General features: G+C 37.5%; 1 protein-coding gene across 1 annotated transcript in view; it reads right to left on the bottom strand.

Moving 5' to 3' along the window:
- RALGPS2 (Ral GEF with PH domain and SH3 binding motif 2) overlaps window positions 1–18,986 on the bottom strand; it is a 240,984-nt gene that overhangs the window by 132,431 nt on the left and 89,567 nt on the right. Inside the window, 1 exon segment of the mRNA XM_044001135.1 lies at window positions 8,481–8,585. Coding sequence (XP_043857070.1) covers window positions 8,481–8,585 — 105 coding nt within the window.

Genomic DNA, 18,986 nt, shown 5'->3' with positions numbered 1-18,986 from the left:
GCTTAACCATGGAATGGAGGTGATTGTGAAATTCCCAAAGCTAACTAACCATCAGGAGCACAAACTGACAGGTTCTATCAATCTTCAAAGCCTTCAAGTGCAGGCCAGGTCACAGAAAATATCTGCAATCCAACCGTCAATCTAGTTAAGTGTGAGGGAGACAATCAGTCCAGAAGGCTGGTCCATGCAACAAATACAAATTTAAAACGGCCCTCCACAAAATTAACACTAAATAAGGAGAAAATACAAAAAGACTCCATGCAAATACAATAGCTACAAAAAACTCATTTAAACAACCTAACAAAAACCAGAAAAAGAACAAAAGGCACTGATAATCACCATTTAAAAACTTAATTGTAAGGGTAATCTATTATTTGGGAGGGTGGGGGGCAATGAGGGTTAAGTGACTTGCCTAGGGTCACACAGTTAGTAAGTGTCAAGTGTCTGAGGCTGGATTTGAACTCAGGTCCTCGTGAATCTAGGGCAGGTGCTTTATCCACTGAGCCACCTAGATGCCCCCAGCCACCACAGTCCTAGTTACCAAGACCCAAAAACTCAGCATTAGTCACCTCCCATATCCAATCTCCTCTTAACAGCACCTATAAATGAATCCCCGTCTCCAGGGCTTCTCTCTATTCATTTAGCACTCGACCAAGCAAAGGTCCTCATCACCTCATGTCTGTACTGCTACAACAGCCTCCTAGTTGGTTCCTCCACTCAGCTGCCAAAGTGATCTTCCTCTAGTGCTAATCTAACCATGTCATTCATTTCCCTGACTCAGTAAACCCTGTGGCTCTTGATTACTTTTAGGATAAAATATGTTTGGCTTTTAAAGGCCCTTCACAACTTGGCCCCTTCCTACCCTTCCAGTCTTCTTATACTTTGTCCCTCCATGTATTCTAACATCTAACTCCACTGGGCCTACTTGCTGTTCCTTGAACACAACATGCATTCTCCACCACACTGCACACTGTCCACCATGTCTGGAATGCTCTTTCTTCACATTCATATTAAATGCCACTTTCAACAAGACACCTTTCTTAGCTACATGCATCCCACAACCCCACTGCTACTGACTTAGCAATGTACATAGCTGTGTATGTGCATTATCCTCTCCCATTAGAATGCTCCTTCAAGGTGGGGAACAAGTCTTAGTGCTTAGCACCATGAAGGCTTGGCACATAGCAGATGCTTAATAAAAATGTGCCTAAATTTGTCGACTTAACTAGGAAAAGCCTTAGCTAGAAAATACTTGATCTCCTTGCTGGGAATATGAAACAAAGTATGAGCAATGTCACCTTATCAATATTACTTTATAAAACAATAGAAAAACCAAGCCCTCAACAGACCTAGTCTATGACCCAATTAAATCTGATCAACCCAAGAATATTAAAGATGAACCTGAAATAAGGACACCAAATAGACTAGAAATGGAATAGATTTGTTTTCATAGTAATATGTTCTCATTACTGATGATAATGGAACTACCTTAGGATTAGCTGTTCAGTATCACAGAATGGAAATTTAGCACTAAAGAAAATCAGGTTGGTAAGAATGGCTGGAAATGATCAAAATCAAAATGAAGAAATCATGCTGTGGAACATCATTCTGAAAGCAGTAGGTTTGTTTTTCAGGAATTTTCAAATATTGAAAATTTCCAAAAGAATGAGGGAAAAAGAACCAGAGATTGTACAGTGCTCCTTCCCAAATAAAAAAGGCAAATGAGAATCAGCAACTAACAACTAACCCATATGCCTACTTTCTGAGTCTGACTGAAAGGTACAGAGAATAAAAAATCCTGTTTTTAAAAAATTAAATACACAAATAATTAAATGGTAAAAACAGATCTAGGACCTTGTTAATTTGGATTTTTCCTTTAATATTGCAGATATCAACCCATCTGGTGGCTGTCCTGTCCTGTGGAATTCTTTTCCAAGTCCTCCCATAAACTCAACACAGGGGATCCACCAAATATTTTAGAAGCGTTCCTCCTGCTACACCCCAAGGCAGTTCGTTCCACTTTGGAAGAATTCTAAGTTTTTCTTTAATTGAAGCCTAAACTTGTTTATATGCTTTACTCCTACTTTTGCCTTTTTTATTCAAAAAGAACAAGTATAATCCCTGCTGCATTTGATAGCCTTTCAGATATCTGAGAAGAGCTCGCATGTCCTTCTTGAGTCTCTTTTCCAAACATCTCTAATTCCTTCAAGATCTTCTCTTGGCATGAAATGAATTTGATGAATCTTGATAGTTTCTATAAGTCCCAAAGATCAAAGGAGTATAAGTTGCAAATCATCTTCTTTTTAACCAAAAAATCACATCCTGGTAATATGTGCTCAATTAGGGGAAGCCAGTTAGGTTTTGCTGTCAAGGCCTTTTGGCCCTATGACATGTAAATCTCAGGTAAGTTCCAGACATCCACAATAAGACCAGCAGAACACCAAATGAGACTGATAACAAATCTACATTCACTCAAAGTTAACATTAAAGTTCTACCAAAAATGCTGAGATGAACTAGATATGTTAATGAACTGATTTCAAAGGTCTGTTCCCCCATAAAAACCCTATAACCCTCCAACGCCTGCTTCTCAGTACTCTTTTATCTCCACTGGACCCATGCTTCCAGTGTTCCCAACTTGAATCCATAGTTACTTGAGTGATTCTCTGTGCCTTATCTCCCCCTCATCCTCTACCCCACGATACCCGACTTCTTCTACCACCCTCTCCCTGTTCCCGGGCCACATCTTTTTTCTTTCTGTGCTGTTCTCCCCCACTCCCTCTTAAAGTGTTATTGTAGCCCCACTTCCTGCTGCCACCATGGCAGCAAGGACCCAAAGAACTACAAATTCCTGCCCCACTTTATCATTTCATAGTTTAATTATTTCTTGGTCATGTCATCCAGCTAATAAGCACATGAGACTGTATTTGAACTCAGGTCTTACTGACTCCAGGTGTGGTGTGTGCTATTGTGCCACCTAGCTACTATCTGGTCATCTCATCTTGCTCAACCGAAGTGTTTACAAACAAGACAACTTTGAAAATAGCTGCAGCTTAGGCTCCACCCAACATCTATGCAAAGGGTGCAGTTAGAAGAAATCTCAACAAAGACCTCCAAATTCAATCAACATCTGCTTTGAGACTCAGAGACTTCGATGTGCAGGTGAACATAAAGGGAAAAGTTTGTTCAAGAACATGAAACAAGAGGCCAAAGGCTTATAGATTACAAAGAAGCCATAATATTTATATATTATGAATACCTGCTTTAAAAGTAAAGTTGATCAATATTAAATATCACAAAAAATTGCATATTTTTAAACAAATCAGAAAAGACTCATTATTGACAGTCATCCCTTAATTTGAGGAGCTTGTAAAGTTATATCACAAACATGTTTTTAAAAAAAGATCAAAATGAATGAAAAATAAGAATGATAAAAATGAGTAAGATATGATAACTAAAGGAGAAGGAAATGGCAGACTATTCCAGTAACTTTGCTAAGAAAACCCCAAATGCAGTTATGAAAAGTCACATGACTGAACTGTAGCAAATGGTAACTAAAATAACTCCAACCTAATATAAACAAGCTGTTCATGCCTAAAACTGAGAAATGGATAAATAAATGGACTTACATGGTTATGACTTCCTAATAGTTAATCACCACAACAAGACCAAAAAAAGCTTACTTAGAAGCCACATGACCCAGCAAACATCTGATCTGTTGGCAGCCAAGGGAAACAGATTTGGGACATAAATTAATTTGTAAAATCTTACCAAGTAAGAAGTGATAAGCAAAATGGCAGAATATAATGAGTATAAACTTAACTAACAAAGCTCACTTCAAATCAACAAATAATGCAACACAAATATATTAACTGAAATTGCAATAAGAGGAAAAGACCCTCTTGACCAAAAATCACTCAGACTCAAAGAGGTGCAAAGACACAAAAATTTCACATACAAGAAAAACCAAAAAATTTTTAAATCAGCACTTCTTCTAGTAACAAAAAACTAGAAACAAAATGGATTCCATCCAAATGGCTAAACAAATTATGGCATATGAAATAGAAAAGCAGACCACTGAAGAGAATATGTAAGCAATCAAAACAATAAACCAACAAGCATTTATCAAACACCTATAATGTTTCAGGCACTGTGGAAGATGTGCAAGATGCTGGGAATACAAAAACAAAGAATGAAACTCTCAAGCAGCTTACATTCAAGTAAAAGAGACAAAAAAATACTTATATAAGTATATTCGGAATAAATACAAAGTAATTAAATACAATAGCTAGGTGGTGTGGTGGATAGAGTGCCAGGCCTGAAGTTGGGAAGACCTGAATTCAAATTCGACATCACTTACTAGCTGTGACCCTGGGCAAGTCACTTAACCTAGTTTGCCTCAAGTTTCCTATATCTAGAAAATGAGCAGGAGAAGGAAATGGCAAACCACTTTGGGCATCCCACCCAAAGGGGATCATGCAAAGTCGGACATGACTGAAAAATGATGGAACAACAACAAAATGAAATACAAATTAGTTTGGGGAGAATACTGGCAGTTGGGATGGGAGGGGCAATGAGGAAAGGCTTCATGTGGAAGATGTTTGAAGTCTGGTCTTGAAGGAGAAAAGAAATGCTATGAGGCAGAGGTGAGGAAGAAGAGCACTGCAGTCATGGGGTAGAGGGGCAATCAGTACAAAGGCATGGAGGTGGGAGATGCAGTGTCTTGTGAAAGAAACAGAGAGAAGACTATTTTGGCCAGGCCAATGGGAACTACTGCATCACAAAGCTACAAGGATAGATTGGGGTCAAGTTTGGGTTTTAAAAGTCAAACAAAGTTGTATATATTTCATCTTAAAAGGAATACTGAACCACTCAATTTTTTTTTGAGTAGGGGAGGAACAAGATCAGCTCTGTGCCTAAGGAAAATCACTTTAGAAAGTTCAGAGGATGGAGTTGGACTTTAAACATAAAGATCAATTAGAAAGCCAATACCATAATCCAGGCAACAGTTGGAGAGGGTCTGAACTAATGTGCTGTGAGAGCCAGATACCTAAAATATCGGGGTAGAAATTGCAAGATTTGACAAATGTCTACATATGTGATGCAAAAGAGAGTGAGGGGGCAGCTAGGTGGTGCAGTGGATAGAGCACCCGCCCTGGAGTCAGGAGTACCTGAGTTCAAATCCGGCCTCAGACACTTAACACTTACTAGCTGTGTGACCCTGGGCAAGTCACTTAACCCCAATTGCCTCACTAAAAAAAAAAAAAAAGAGAGAGTGAGAACTATAAGATAATGCCACGGTTATGAACCTGGAGTAATGGTACCCTCAACAGAAATAGGAATATTAAACATAAGGGATGATTTTGAAGGAAAAACAAGGAGTACTATTCTGCATGTTAAGTTTTGAGATGTGCCTGGGATATTTAGTTTGGAATTGCTAATAGGCAGTTCTCAGGAGAGAGCTGAGATATATAGATGTAGACTTCTATAAGTCATATGCAGAAAGTTGATAACTGAATTCATGGAAGATTATGAGATCACCAAGAGCACACAGAGAAAAAAGAGAAAGCCCAGAACAGAGCCTTGAAGTATATACACAGTTAGAAGGTATAATACTGATGATAAGCCATCAAAGGAAAAGTCAGATGGTTAAGAGAAGAAATAAGGGAGAGTATGAGAGGAATACCCAGGAGGAGAAAAGAGGGGTGAGGTGGGAATGTTAAATACAGTAAAGAGGTCAAAAAGAAAGGATAGACTGAAGACAGGTTATTATATTTGACAATTAGGTGTCGGTAGATAAATTTGAAGGGAAAAGTTTCAGTTGAGTGATGAGATCAGAAGCCAGAGGATACAAATTCAGACAGCTTTTTCTAGGAGTTTGGCCAAGAAAAGGAAGAGAGACACAGGACAATAGCTTGTAAAGAAGGTGGCACTAAGTGAAAGATTTTAAAGGAAAGGAGTGATATGAGCATATTTATGGTAGTAGCAAAGGAATCCATACATAAAGATTAAAGATGAGAGGAGGCGGAGTTGGCTGTTGTATTCATATCAGTTACTTCAGACAAATCCCAATTTTTCTCACTGGAGTCCCTTTGTGTCTTTAAGATTTCATCCTTAAAGATTTTCTATCTTTCCTGCACTGATTTCTCTTAAGAATTTTAATCCATGAAATCCTTGGCAAAAAAAAGAAATCCTTGGCATTTTTGTTCTAAACTCTTTAAAACATGCTTTCTCAAGACGTAGAGTGAATGCTTGTCCTCTCTCACAACCCCAAGATTGAATGGTTGCTTTCACCCAAAGTTCCCATCATTTGCACACTGGGAACTAGGTCCTTCCTGTTAGTGATAATAAGATACAAAACAGAATTCTCCCTTCTTGGCTTTTCTACCTTTTGATGCGTGATATTTTCACTAAGGCAAGCCAAGAAGTTGTCAGCTGTTCTGTTTTTGGTAGACAAAGATGGCACCAGCAGATTTCTGGATATCATCCTTAGTATACCTTCAGGCCTCTGTGAAAGGCTTGTGTGACATATTGCCTATTCCCATCACATATTCTCTGTTTCTGGGCAAGAGGTCTGTAGTATATTCCATTGACAAAATTACCTCTGTTTCTCCCTTCATTTATATCCTATATTTCTCTGTTATACCTGGCCCCCAAGGACAACAGACCTCTTAGGTGTTGTTATCAGATTGATAAATGGCTGCCATATTACCCTTTAAGGAAGGAATTGCCTATTCCTACTATTCTCCTCTTCTTCCTCTGCTCCTACCTTAATTATCTCTTACCTGACAGTTTCTATGGATCTCATGTATTGTTTTTAAATTCCAAAAGTGACACCAAACAAAATGAGCATTTCAATATACAAAATAGAAGAGGAAAACAATGGCTGCACATGGAACTGCTTTTCTAATTTGCACACAGAAATGTTCATTTTGTTTGGTAAGTTTAGAAAAACTTGCTTCTTTTAAGTAAATACAAAATTCAATTGGTTGCTTTCAAAGATATTTTGCTTGTCTGTGTTTCTATTCTCTGTTACACTGTAAGAAATAGGTATTCAAGTGAGAATGGCTGAATCAATTCATAGCTCCATCAATAGTTTATTACTGTTCATGCAGAGCTAAGAAAGACACCTACGCTCAAATCAGGCCTCAAACACTTATTAGCTGATTGACCCTGAGCTAGTCACTTATCCATCCATCCGTCCATCCTCCTTTCCTTACTCCCTTCCTGTTTTTGTCCAATGTCTTTTATTTTGGACTACTGTATCACATCTGGCTGATTAAAGTAAATGTTGTATGTGGAAGGGCTTGGGGGGTGGGGGGTAGGATGAGGTTGTTAGGGTTGGGCTATGAGCCATGGTTTTAAGTGACTGCTGACCTTAAGAGTGCCTCAAAGTTGTTACTGATTTTCTGGGTGCTCAAGTATAAAAGGGTAGGTGATACAACTATAATACAGGTAGCACATATGAAGCCAGTAGGGTTTTTTTCCCCTCTTATGATAACAGTAACTACCAATTTTCACAAAGACCCATGATACAATATAAGCTTTTCCCCAGTATTTGTCTTGAGCATCATGGTCTTTCCACCACAAAGGCTTGGCCACTGATCAAAAAGTAGTGTTAGTTTGGGGTCAAAGGGAAATGGAGTATAACATTCTTGGAAGTGGGGCCTTTCTCTGCTCCTCACACCTTCCCTTCCAATTAGTCATACATAATTAAGAGGTTAAGCCATGATTTAGACCATGTCCTCTGACTCCAAATATAATTATACCTGATATTCATATTAAATATAAAATCTAATTTGATCTTCATAACAACCCTGTGAAGTAGGGGCTATTATTATCCTAATTTTGCAGATAGGGAAAACCAAGGTGGAGAGAGGTTAAAATGACTTGCCCAGGGTTTGCACAGATATTATCTATGACAGGATTTGAACTTAATTTTTTTTTATTCTAAGGCCAGCACACTCATATTTTCTCTCTCTCTCTCTCTCTCTCTCTCTCCTTTTTCTACCCTTCAAGAGCAGGCCTAATTCTTGGCAAAATTCACCTAATGTGGCCAGGATTGATGAATAAGTAATTAGTCTCCATTTCTGAAAAAAATGCCCCCTCTTCTTTTTGCAGAGGTGGAGAGCTATGGGTACAGGATAAAACACTGTCATACTTAGCTGATGTGCTTGATTTTTATGGACTGCTTTGTAGACTGACTTTTAAAGAATTCTTTTTTATAAGGAATTGGCTGGCAGGGTGGTAGAGGTGGTAGAGAAATAAAGAAAATATAAAATATAAAAATGAGATTGAGGAAAAAAAGTTTTACAATAAAGATACACAGCAAAATGCCACAAGCTATTAATGACTGATCATCTGTCCTGTTAGTTGCTCCAAAGTTCCTACTTTCTTTACACTTCAATCCCTAACTTGTCTATGGAAACAACTCATTACCAAGAAATGGTTTTAAGAAAAAAGCTGCCAACCCATTGCTTACCGCATATTCTTCTGGTGTAACCTTAAGAACATCGAATACCACAGCATCAAAACTCTTCTTTAGTTCAGAGCCTTTGTCACTTAATGATTCGGAACTGCTACTTTTCTGTCAATATAAAAGCAAATACCAGAGCCAACTTAATACATAGCCAATATAGTTATGATAGAAACCAAGGAGCAAAATAAAACTGACAAAGTTTTGAAAATATTGAACAATTAGGTACTGCAAAAAATGTGTTGTTGACAGTAAATTTGAGATATGATTTGCTTTGTTTTTAAAAGGAGTCAAAAGACTGGCTTTACAACACATTTATTATCTGTCTCTAAGCCAAAGTTTCCTCATCTACAAAACTGCAAAATTACTCAAGATAATCTTTTGTTTTTTAATTTTGGTGAGGCAACTGGGGTTAAGTGATTTGCCCAGGATCACACAGCTACTAAGTATGTTAAGTGTCTGAGGCCAGATTTGAACTCAGGTCCTCCACTGTGCCACCTAGCCGCCCCTCAAGATAATCTTTTAAGGTGCATTCCTGATTCCCACTGTATGATTAAATGATATGAATGAAGAAACAAATCGTTTTCTCCAAGTTAAGATGCCTATTATATAGGAATTAGGATATAGTTGCAGGCTGAATTTGGAAAATACTAGGACAATAAATAATTAAAATTCAATGGGGGCAGCTAGGTGGTGCAGTGGATAGAGCACCGGCCCTGGAGTCAGGAGTACCTGAGTTCAAATCCGACCTCAGACACTTAACACTTACTAGCTGTGTGACCCTGGGCAAGTCATTTAACCCCAATTGCCTCACTAAAACAAAAACAAAATTCAATGATAATATATTAAAAAGGATATAAACAAATATAAAATTATTTCATCACAGAAGCAGAGAGTGCAAAGAGAACTTTAAAGTCATATAAGTCCAACATCCTACCCAATTTGAAATCTAGTGGTAAGATGTGAAGTTGGAGATCTTAGTTCAAATCCCAGTTCAACTATGTACTACCTATGTGCTCTTGAGTAAGGCATTTTAATCTCTATGGGCTTCCGTTTTCTCACCTTAACATGGATAGAGTTTTTATTGAGAATATGGAAAATGTTTTAAATTCATCTGTAAAATAACAGGGTTGGACTAGATGAATCCTGTGATTCCATCTACCTCCAAGCTATGTTTTTTGTTGATATTCAACAAGATACGTCAGAAGAGGAAGCAAAGAAATTAACTTTTAAATTAAAGCAAAAAAAAAAGTTCTGATTCACTGAACAACTGTAGCAAATATATAGCAAAAGAGAAAATAAAATCTAAGACATCTAAAAAAATAATAGAAATACTATTAAAAAGCTATCAATTCACAGTTACCATGAAAACTAATTCAGAACTTAGGAAATGTAGTAAATATAAAATTTAAACGGGATGTCTCAGAATCATCTTTAACTTGTCTAAAACTTTACTCATTAGCTTTGTACATAACCTCTCTTCCAAACTTCCCTATTTCTGGCGAAGGCACTACTATCCTTTTAGTGACTCAGGTTTGTAATCTGAACACTTTCCAGATCTTACATATCCAATCAGTTACCAAATCTTGGTGTTTCTACCTTCACAACATCTCTCACATTCTAACTCTTCTTCTTTACTCACACAACTAGCACCTTAGTTCAGGTCCACATTATGTCTTATCTGTATTATTGTAATGATTTCTTAATTGGTCTCCTTGACTAGACTTAATCTGTTTGTCTCAATTTCCCCAACTGTGAGGGGGATAATAATAGCCCAATCTTCCAGGGTTATTTTGAGGATCAAGTGACACAATATTTAGAAAGTACTTAGCAAATATCTAGCACATAGTAGGTGCTATTATTATTATACGTTATTGCCAAAATAACTCTAAGAGCAGATCTTATCACATGACTTCCCAATTATAGTGGATTCCTATTGTTTCTAGGATAAAATACAAACTCCTCTGCTTACATTTTAAAGTCCTAGACAACATGGCCCCAAACTATCATTCTAGCCTGACTGGACTTTATTCAATCTAACCCAAATGGCCTTCTCTCTGTCCTCCCATGTGATACTGCATTTGCATGCACTCACCGTACACATTTCTCATGCCTCAAATGCACTCCCTGCCCATTATTCTACCTCATAGAACCCCTCTCTCCCTTCAAGATACAGATTAAGCACTATCTTCTGCATGAAGCCTTTGCTGACCTCCCCAACTGCCAGTGACACTCTCAAAACACACTGTATTTAACTACTCTCTATATAGTCTTGATGCGGTTTTCAGCTACTAATTTAAATATGCATATAAATTTATTCCTTTCATATTTTTACATGTAGTTGTCTTTCCCATTAGAATATAATAGCTCTAACAGATAGGATTTACATGGCATTTAATGGTTTACAAAGTGCTTTACAATTGTTATCTCATTTGATCCTTAGAACAACCCTGGAATATCGGTGCTATTATTATTCCCATTTTTGAGATGAAGGAATTGAAGAAAACAAAGTGATTTGTGTAGGGTCACACGGATACTAAGTGTGAGAGGATGGATTTTAATGCACGTTTTCTTGATTTCAAGTCCAGCAATCTATCCACTGTACTTCCTATGTTCACTGTAAGCAAGGATTGGTTCATTCTTTGTACATGTATCTCTGATATCTAGCACAATTTAAGATACATGCTAGGTGCTTAATACTGACTGACTCTAATTGATTAGGCCCCTGACCAGGGAGTCAAACATGGGGAAGTAATGAGATGCTATTACCTCATATTAAATATTCTGTTCAGTTACATGCTTTTACCATAACAGTAAATGCTGATTTTTTTTTTTTTTGGCAAAATGCTGAATTTTTGCAATTCAAACTGAAACAAGAGAATATTATAGTGCCTGGAATATAGTAGGAGCTTAATAAATGTTTTATTTTCTTCCCTTCCCTTTTACACAAGCATTCCAGAACACAGAGTGGCCTAGAACATCTCTAAACACCCCGTGGGGATTATAAGTTTACTAGTCTAGAAATAAATAAAAAGAATTAGTTGTGGACTCCTCCATCCAGCACAGGGATCCACCAACCTCAGAAATCCTGCAGAAACCCTGAAATGGACAAATCAGTGAAGGTGGAAAGCAGAGTACAGAATAGCTAAGAGAACTCTGGATGGGGTCCAATTGGGCACTAATGGCACTAAGCACAGTGACAGACAAAAAGACATAGGAAAAGAACAATATGAGATCCCTAAAGCCTTTGGCTTTCAAGAGCCTAGTGCAAGAAAGCAGCTCTGGGAAGATTCCAGAGGTGCCTGGTGTGGCACTAGCAACCCAAAACAAGTGGCATGAGAAAAGAATCTAAAGTAAAGGCCAGTCAGGCAACCCAGATCCTAGTGGCAGTAGTCCTGGAGAATAGCAACAGGGGAAAAGGACCCCAGGCAGTCTAAAACAGGGGAAGGTCCCATAGCCCTGTGTCAAGAGGGAAGCCCACAGGCAAAACAAAGCATTATAGCAGTCCTGGAATCTCTTGAAGAAAGAGCCTCGCCTTGACCACCATACCCAGACCAGGAAAGTCCTGTCCAAGAACCTGTACTGTTCAGTTAAACTTGAACCAACTAGGCTCCCCCAACTGAGAAACTGAAGCTGATGAGATAAACAAACCAAGGAAAACACCAAATACTACGAGCAATTGGAATAATAAGGTATAATTGTAGCTACCCACAAACTTGGTTTTCATTCACAGATGCCTACTGTTAGGAAGATTCCCTGTCTTTAACCATCTTCTTACTTGCAATGAGTAGGCTAGGAGCGATAAAAGAGAAAAGTACAGGATAGAGGGAAATACACATTTAATAACTATACCATGGAACGTGAGTGGAAAGAATGCACCTATAAAAACAGAAGAGAAAAAATAAGGATCAGAAAACAGTCCAACAACATACAAGAAATAAACCTGAAACACAAATATTAATATAGAATTCAAATGTTGGGACAAAATCTACTATCTTCAGCTGAATTAAAAAAGCAGAGATAGCAATCATGATTTCAAAAAAGGTTATAGTCAATATAATAAAAAGGATAAAAGCAAGGAAATTACATTATGTTTAAAGGTGCCATAAATAAATCACTATAGCCACTTAATATGTACATATCTAATCAGATAATATCTAAATACTAACAAAGTTATTCAAACTGAAGGAAAAAAAGATATTAAAACTACAATAGTAGGTGACCTTAATGTACCCTTTTCAGACCTAGATAAGCCTAACTAAAACTAAAGAAGAAAGTTATGGACCTGAAAAGAAGTTTAGAAAAATTAGAGATGAGAGATTCCTGGTGATTACTAAAGGGAATAAAAAGAATTTACATACTTAGCTGGATGTGGTACAATTACAAATACTGATCATTTACTGTGGTACAAAGACCTCGTGGCACTTCCCAAATGTAGAAAACCATTAATATTAAGCATAATGCTTAATGATAACAATACAATAAAAGTTATTTTCAGTAGAAGGCCCTGAATGAATTAAAAAATAGTTGGAAACTAAACATTCTAAAGAACTGGTGGGTCAAAGAAAAAATTTTAGAAAGAGAAACTTTCATTACAGAAAATTGAATCTATCAAAACTTATAGGATGCAGCTAAAACAGGTCTAAGAGATGCAGCTAAAACAGATCTGAGGATAAAACTTATCTCTGCATGCTTTCAAAAAGAAACAGAGATGGAATCAATGAGCTGGGTATGCAAATGAAATAAATTTAAACAACAAAATATCCCAACTAAGCAATGAAGTATATATTTTGAAAATTAAAGAGATAATAAAAAAATGAGAATTAATAAATAAAACTAGGAGCTACTTGTTTTAGAAAACAAAAAAAGATAAATATCAATCTAATTTTTAAAGACAAAACAAATTAACTTCAAAAATGAAAAAGAACTCGAAACTAGAAAGAAATTAACAGAAATTATTTTGTCCAATTATATATTAACAAAAATAATAACTTAAAAATAGGCTATTTTTAAATAACCCAATATTAGAAAAAGGAGTTGAACAAATCATGAATGAACCTCAAAGAAAAAAAAAAATTCCAGGACCAGATGAGTTTACAAGTGTGGTAAAATATGAAAGTTTTTAACAGTCGGTTAGGATAACTGAAAGACGCCAGTTTTTCAAGGACCACCCTTTTGGGGAGGAGATGAACAGTCCGCCTGCTGCGCATGTCAGACTGCCTGCCGGGTTTTTGACTTCCGGGGTGCACAGTTCTTAATCCAGCAACACTACTCCCTAACTTACCATTCTCAGGGGAACCGTTGCACGACTGTGCTTCTTTAGTTGATATGGCTGAAAAACCCCGTGACGATCTTTTTGATACACCTTTAGAAAATCCTGATCTTGTTCTCTATACAGATGGTTCCTCATTTATGAGAGAGGGAACCCGTTTTACTGGAGCTGCTGTAGTTTCTGATTATGACACCCTCTGGGCAGCTTCTCTGCCTTCCCATTTTAGTGCACAGGCTGCTGAACTTGTGGCTCTTACACAGGCCTGTAATATAGCCAAAGATAAGAGTGCCACCATTTTTACTGACTCGAAATATGGCTTTGGCATATGCCACTTTATTGGTATGATTTGGCGTCAACGAGGCTTTCTAACATCCTCGGGCAAGGCTATTGCCAATGGGGACCTTATCAAGGACCTCTTAGATGCCCTGAAACTGCCTTCTTCCCTAGCCGTTGTACATTGCCCTGCCCACACAGGGAATAGTGATCCTGTTTCAAAGGGAAATGCACGAGCCGATTCTGCAGCCAAGCTTGCTGCATTAGAAGCTCCTGAACATGTATTTAACCTTTCACCTTCTGAGGATATTCCTTCCAACCTAACCTATGACAATTCTGAAGTAGAAAAGTGGAAAAAGAAATTTAAGGCGAAACAGATCAATGGCATCTGGGTGTCTCCGGAAGGTAAGCCATTTCTTCCCCGGAAATTCTACCACCAGGTATGCCTCTCTGTTCACAGAAAAGGCCATTTTGGTACACAAGGCATTGTAGACTCTATTAAGAGAACCTGGATAGCACCAGGTGTGACTAATACAGCATCTCGAATCTGCTCGGGCTGTTCCACATGTCAGTCTTATAATCAGTATGCTTTTAAGGCCAAAGCTTATGGAGGGCGTCCTCTAGCATATACACCTTTTGAACACTTACAAATTGATTATATTACTATGCCAAAAGCAGGACATTATAAATTTTGCCTTGTTATAGTTGATCAGCTCACTCGGTGGGTGGAGGCCTTTCCCAGCCCCCCGAGCCACAGCTGCCTTTGTTGCCAAAATTCTTCTTAAAGAGATAGTACCTCGTTTTGGCCCACCAGCCCGCATTGATTCTGACAAAGGCACACATTTCACTGATTCCATTTTATCCCAAATCTACTCTTTCTTGGGAGTGACTCCAAAATTCCACACGCCCTACCATCCACAAAGTTCAGGCCAAGTCGAACGTATGAATAAAGAGCTTGAGAGTATGATTGGCAAATTATGTACTGAAACCCATTTGAAATGGCCTGATGTTCTACCATTGGCATTATTCTATCTACGAAGTAGACCAAGAGGAGAACTTCATATATCTCCTTATGAAATGCTTTTTGGTCACCCTCCTATCCAAGCTAAAACTTTTTCCCCAGTTTATACATCACTGGTGGGAGGTGATACTTCTGTTGCCTCCTATATACAGGAATTACAGACCAGGCTACATGAACTCCATGAGGCAGGAGCTGTGGTCCAGGCAGGACCATTAGACTTTTCATTGCATAACTTCAACCCAGGAGATAAAATATATGTAAAGAATTTTCAGAGAACCAGTGGAACTCAACCTGCCTGGGAAGGACCTTTTCAGGTATTATTGACAACTCCTACTGCCATTAAAATTGGTGAAAAAGACTCATGGATTCATTGCTCTCATATAAAGCCTGCACCATTCATACGTGAAGAGATTTCAGATAGACCTGAGGTAGACGCTAAAGAGGTAAAAACCCTAACGATAGCAACTGTTAAAGAGCAAAGAGAGTTCAGAGGAAACAGGCAGTTCCCATTTAATAATCCCACTGATCAGTTAAATGCTTTGGGACTCAGTCTTCGTAAAGTATCAGGAGATGGAAATTGCCTTTTTAGGGCTTTAGCAGACCAGCTAGAAGGTCACTATAGAAATCATCTCAGACACAGACAAGAAGCTGCTTCTTATATGATTAACCATAGACAAGAGTTTGAGTCTTTTAGAGTAAATGACTCCCCTTTTGAAGAATATGTTGATGAATTAAAGAAATTTGGAAAGTGGGGAGGAAATGATACAATTGTAGCATTTGCTAAGCAGCATCAGCTGAATGTTGAGGTTCATCAATTAAATCAGCCTTTATTGAAAATCAGTGGCACAGACAAAACTGATGCTAGAGAACTCCACATTTTCTACCATAAAGAACATTATGACAGCATTAGAAAGATCAATGACAATTCAGAAACCCCTGCCACTTTGGCATGCAGAGAATTGGGGAACCAGTTAAAACAATGTGGCATACCCCAAACTCTAGCAGCTTAAATACCTTAAAATTTAACAAGCATTTCCTTCCACAGGCAAAAGCACTGAAGCACATGGCCTAGTTTTCTGGCCCACCTCAATTTCTCCCACCCTTTCCCTACCCTATACCTATTTTTTTTTTTAATCCTTTTTGTTTTTTGTTTTGTTTTGACTTTTGAAAGGCACTGAAAAGACCTGGAATTCACCACACCTTTAAGTTCTTTAAGAGCACAAAAGGGTGCTTAGCGAATCTTTTGCCTTTTATTTTTGGTTTTTGGTTTTGCTTTGTTTTTTTTTTTTTTACTTTTGTTTCTTTTGCTTTTCTTTAAAAACCCGATTTTGTAAACTAAGTGACTTTTCAAAGGCATTTTAAGTATATGCTATTGAATATTGAATCTTGCTAATTGAAGTCTTATTTCTTTTTGATGAATTAATCACCACTTTAAGTATCTGCTACTGTTATACTAGAGAATTCATGTATAAGATGATGTGGTCTACTTGCTAAAAGAAGATTATGTAATAATGTCTAAAAGAAGATTATGTAACAATGTCTAATATAATCAGCTATTTACATTCGTTTATTATTTATATGTCATTATACTCTGGGTATGGTTTGGAATTATTGTATATATCACTAATATGTTCTCAGTTATGCAGCATAGCACACATTTTTACCATCATACTGTCTTTGGTGAAATTAATGAGATTTCGGAAGTATGGAAACTTATCATTTCAGAGACTAACTTGCTGTGAACTCTGATGCAGGCCCTGGAGAGAATATATGTGCAACAAATTTAACTGAACTTACTTATCTTTTTATCTCACTACCTGTGGCCTAGCACAATCACTGGCTGTCTCGGAACCATGAGATATGGTATGATAACCTTTCCATAACATTTTCAGGTGTCATAAACACATACTAAATTTGACTTTGATCCAGACACATGGTGGTAAAAAGTGTTACTGATTGCAAAACTACCTCAACCCTCTATTGGAAGTCTAAGGATATAAAGAAGGGAATGTAATGGAATTTATTAATTTGATCATTGACAATGCTATGCTAAGGTTTTAAAAATACAGCAATTCAAACAGTTAAAGAAGATAATCCAGCTTTCCAGACCAGAGTCCAGAGTCCAGAATCCAGACCAGAGTCCAGAGTCCAGAATCCAGACCAGAGACCAGAATCCAGTTTCCTCCTGATGACATCTTACCACTTCAAGAAGACAAGAGAACTCAGAGACTTTATATGAACTGTTTTGCTTTATTAGCTTTTACTATCTCCTTTCTGTTATAATATATATGTAACATGTACTCTCTGCAGAGGCTCTCCCTTTGCAAGACTAATGTCAAAGCGTCGGTTCATGAGGAAAAAAAAAATCGCCCCTCTGGACAAAACTTTCCTCTCTTCCTTTTCTGTATTGTTGTTCGCATATTATTAGTCAGCAAAAGTTATTATATTCTTTTTACTGTTCCATCAAGGAAATATTCCGTTTCTTGAGGAAGCAAAGGGGGGAAATGTGGTAAAATATGAAAGTTTTTAAGTCGGTTAGGATAACTGAAAGACGCCAGTTTTTCAAGGACCACCCTTTTGGGGAGGAGATGAACAGTCCGCCTGCTGCGCATGTCAGACTGCCTGCCGGGTTTTTGACTTCCGGGGTGGAGAGAACGGGAGTAGGCCTTTTTGCCTGCTTGGCGGGACTCCTGATGGTGCGGCACAGACAGCCTCTCTCTCTCCAAAGGTGGCCTTTTCGGTTTGGTGAGTTTTTATAAGGAATATAGACTAAGCCTAGACTTAAGACGATTTGTATTGTATTTCTATTTTCCCATCCTTCTAATCAACATCACCTTGTGACTACCATACAATAAAGGCTCTATCTAGGAAACCAGAAGCTTCTTCCATTTACTAGTATGGGAGATAAATTAAGGGAAAAGTTAAGTAGGGGAGATTTATGATCTAATATCCAATTTTAATCTCACACAAGTAAATTCTATCAAACATTCAAAAAAAATCAATAAATACAACACTACATATACTGTTGAAATACAGAAAAGAAGTTTCTCTTCCAATCCTCTATGCTATAAATATGGTCTTAATATCTAAACAAGGGAGAAACTAAGCAGAGAAAAAACTATAGATCAATATGGCCAATAGGGGGCAGTTAGGTTGGCGCAGTGGATAAAGCACCAGCCCTGGATTCCGGAGGACCTGAGTTCAAATCCAGCCTCAGACACTTGACACTTATTAGCTGTGTGACCCTGGGCAAGTCATTTAACCCTCACTGCCCCACCCCACCCCCACGCCACCCCCAAAAAGGCCAATGAACAATAACATACAAATTTAAAATAAAATATTATCAAATAGGTTACAACACTATATTTGAATTTGTATATACTATGAGAAGTTAGGATTTATACCAGGAAGGCAGGGTTGGTTCAATATAAGGAAGACCACAAATATAAATGTTAACAGTGTAAATAATAAAAATCTTATATCAATAAATGCTGGCTTTTCACAAAAGCCAGACCCTATTTCTTTTAAAAAACCTTTTTATTCACTTTATACTTAAATACAAAATGAGAAAAGAAAAAAAAAAACCCTTTTAATGTACATAGCAGAACATAAGAGTTCTATTTTCGCATACAAGAAGTAAACAATATAACCACATTAAGTCTTTTATAACTAGTCTTTAATGTTTACCTTGTATTTCACCTGGATCTTTTATGTCAGATTTTCCACTATGTTCTGATCTTTTTTGTCACAAATATCTGAAAGCCTTTCAATTTGTTAAATATACTTTTTTTCCTTTCAGGATCATACTTAACTTTGCTGAGTATGTTAACTCTGGTCTTAACCCCAGCTCTCTTACTCTATGAAATATAGTATTCCAAGACCTATGGCACTTCAGTGTAGAAGTTGCTAGGTCTTGTGAAATCCTGACTGCAGCTCCTCAATATTT

Source organism: Dromiciops gliroides, chromosome 4 (assembly GCF_019393635.1).
Source record: "Dromiciops gliroides isolate mDroGli1 chromosome 4, mDroGli1.pri, whole genome shotgun sequence".
NCBI lineage: Eukaryota > Metazoa > Chordata > Mammalia > Microbiotheria > Microbiotheriidae > Dromiciops > Dromiciops gliroides.
The sequence above is the reverse complement of the archived record's forward strand: the minus strand, read 5'-3'. Positions and strand labels throughout refer to the sequence as shown.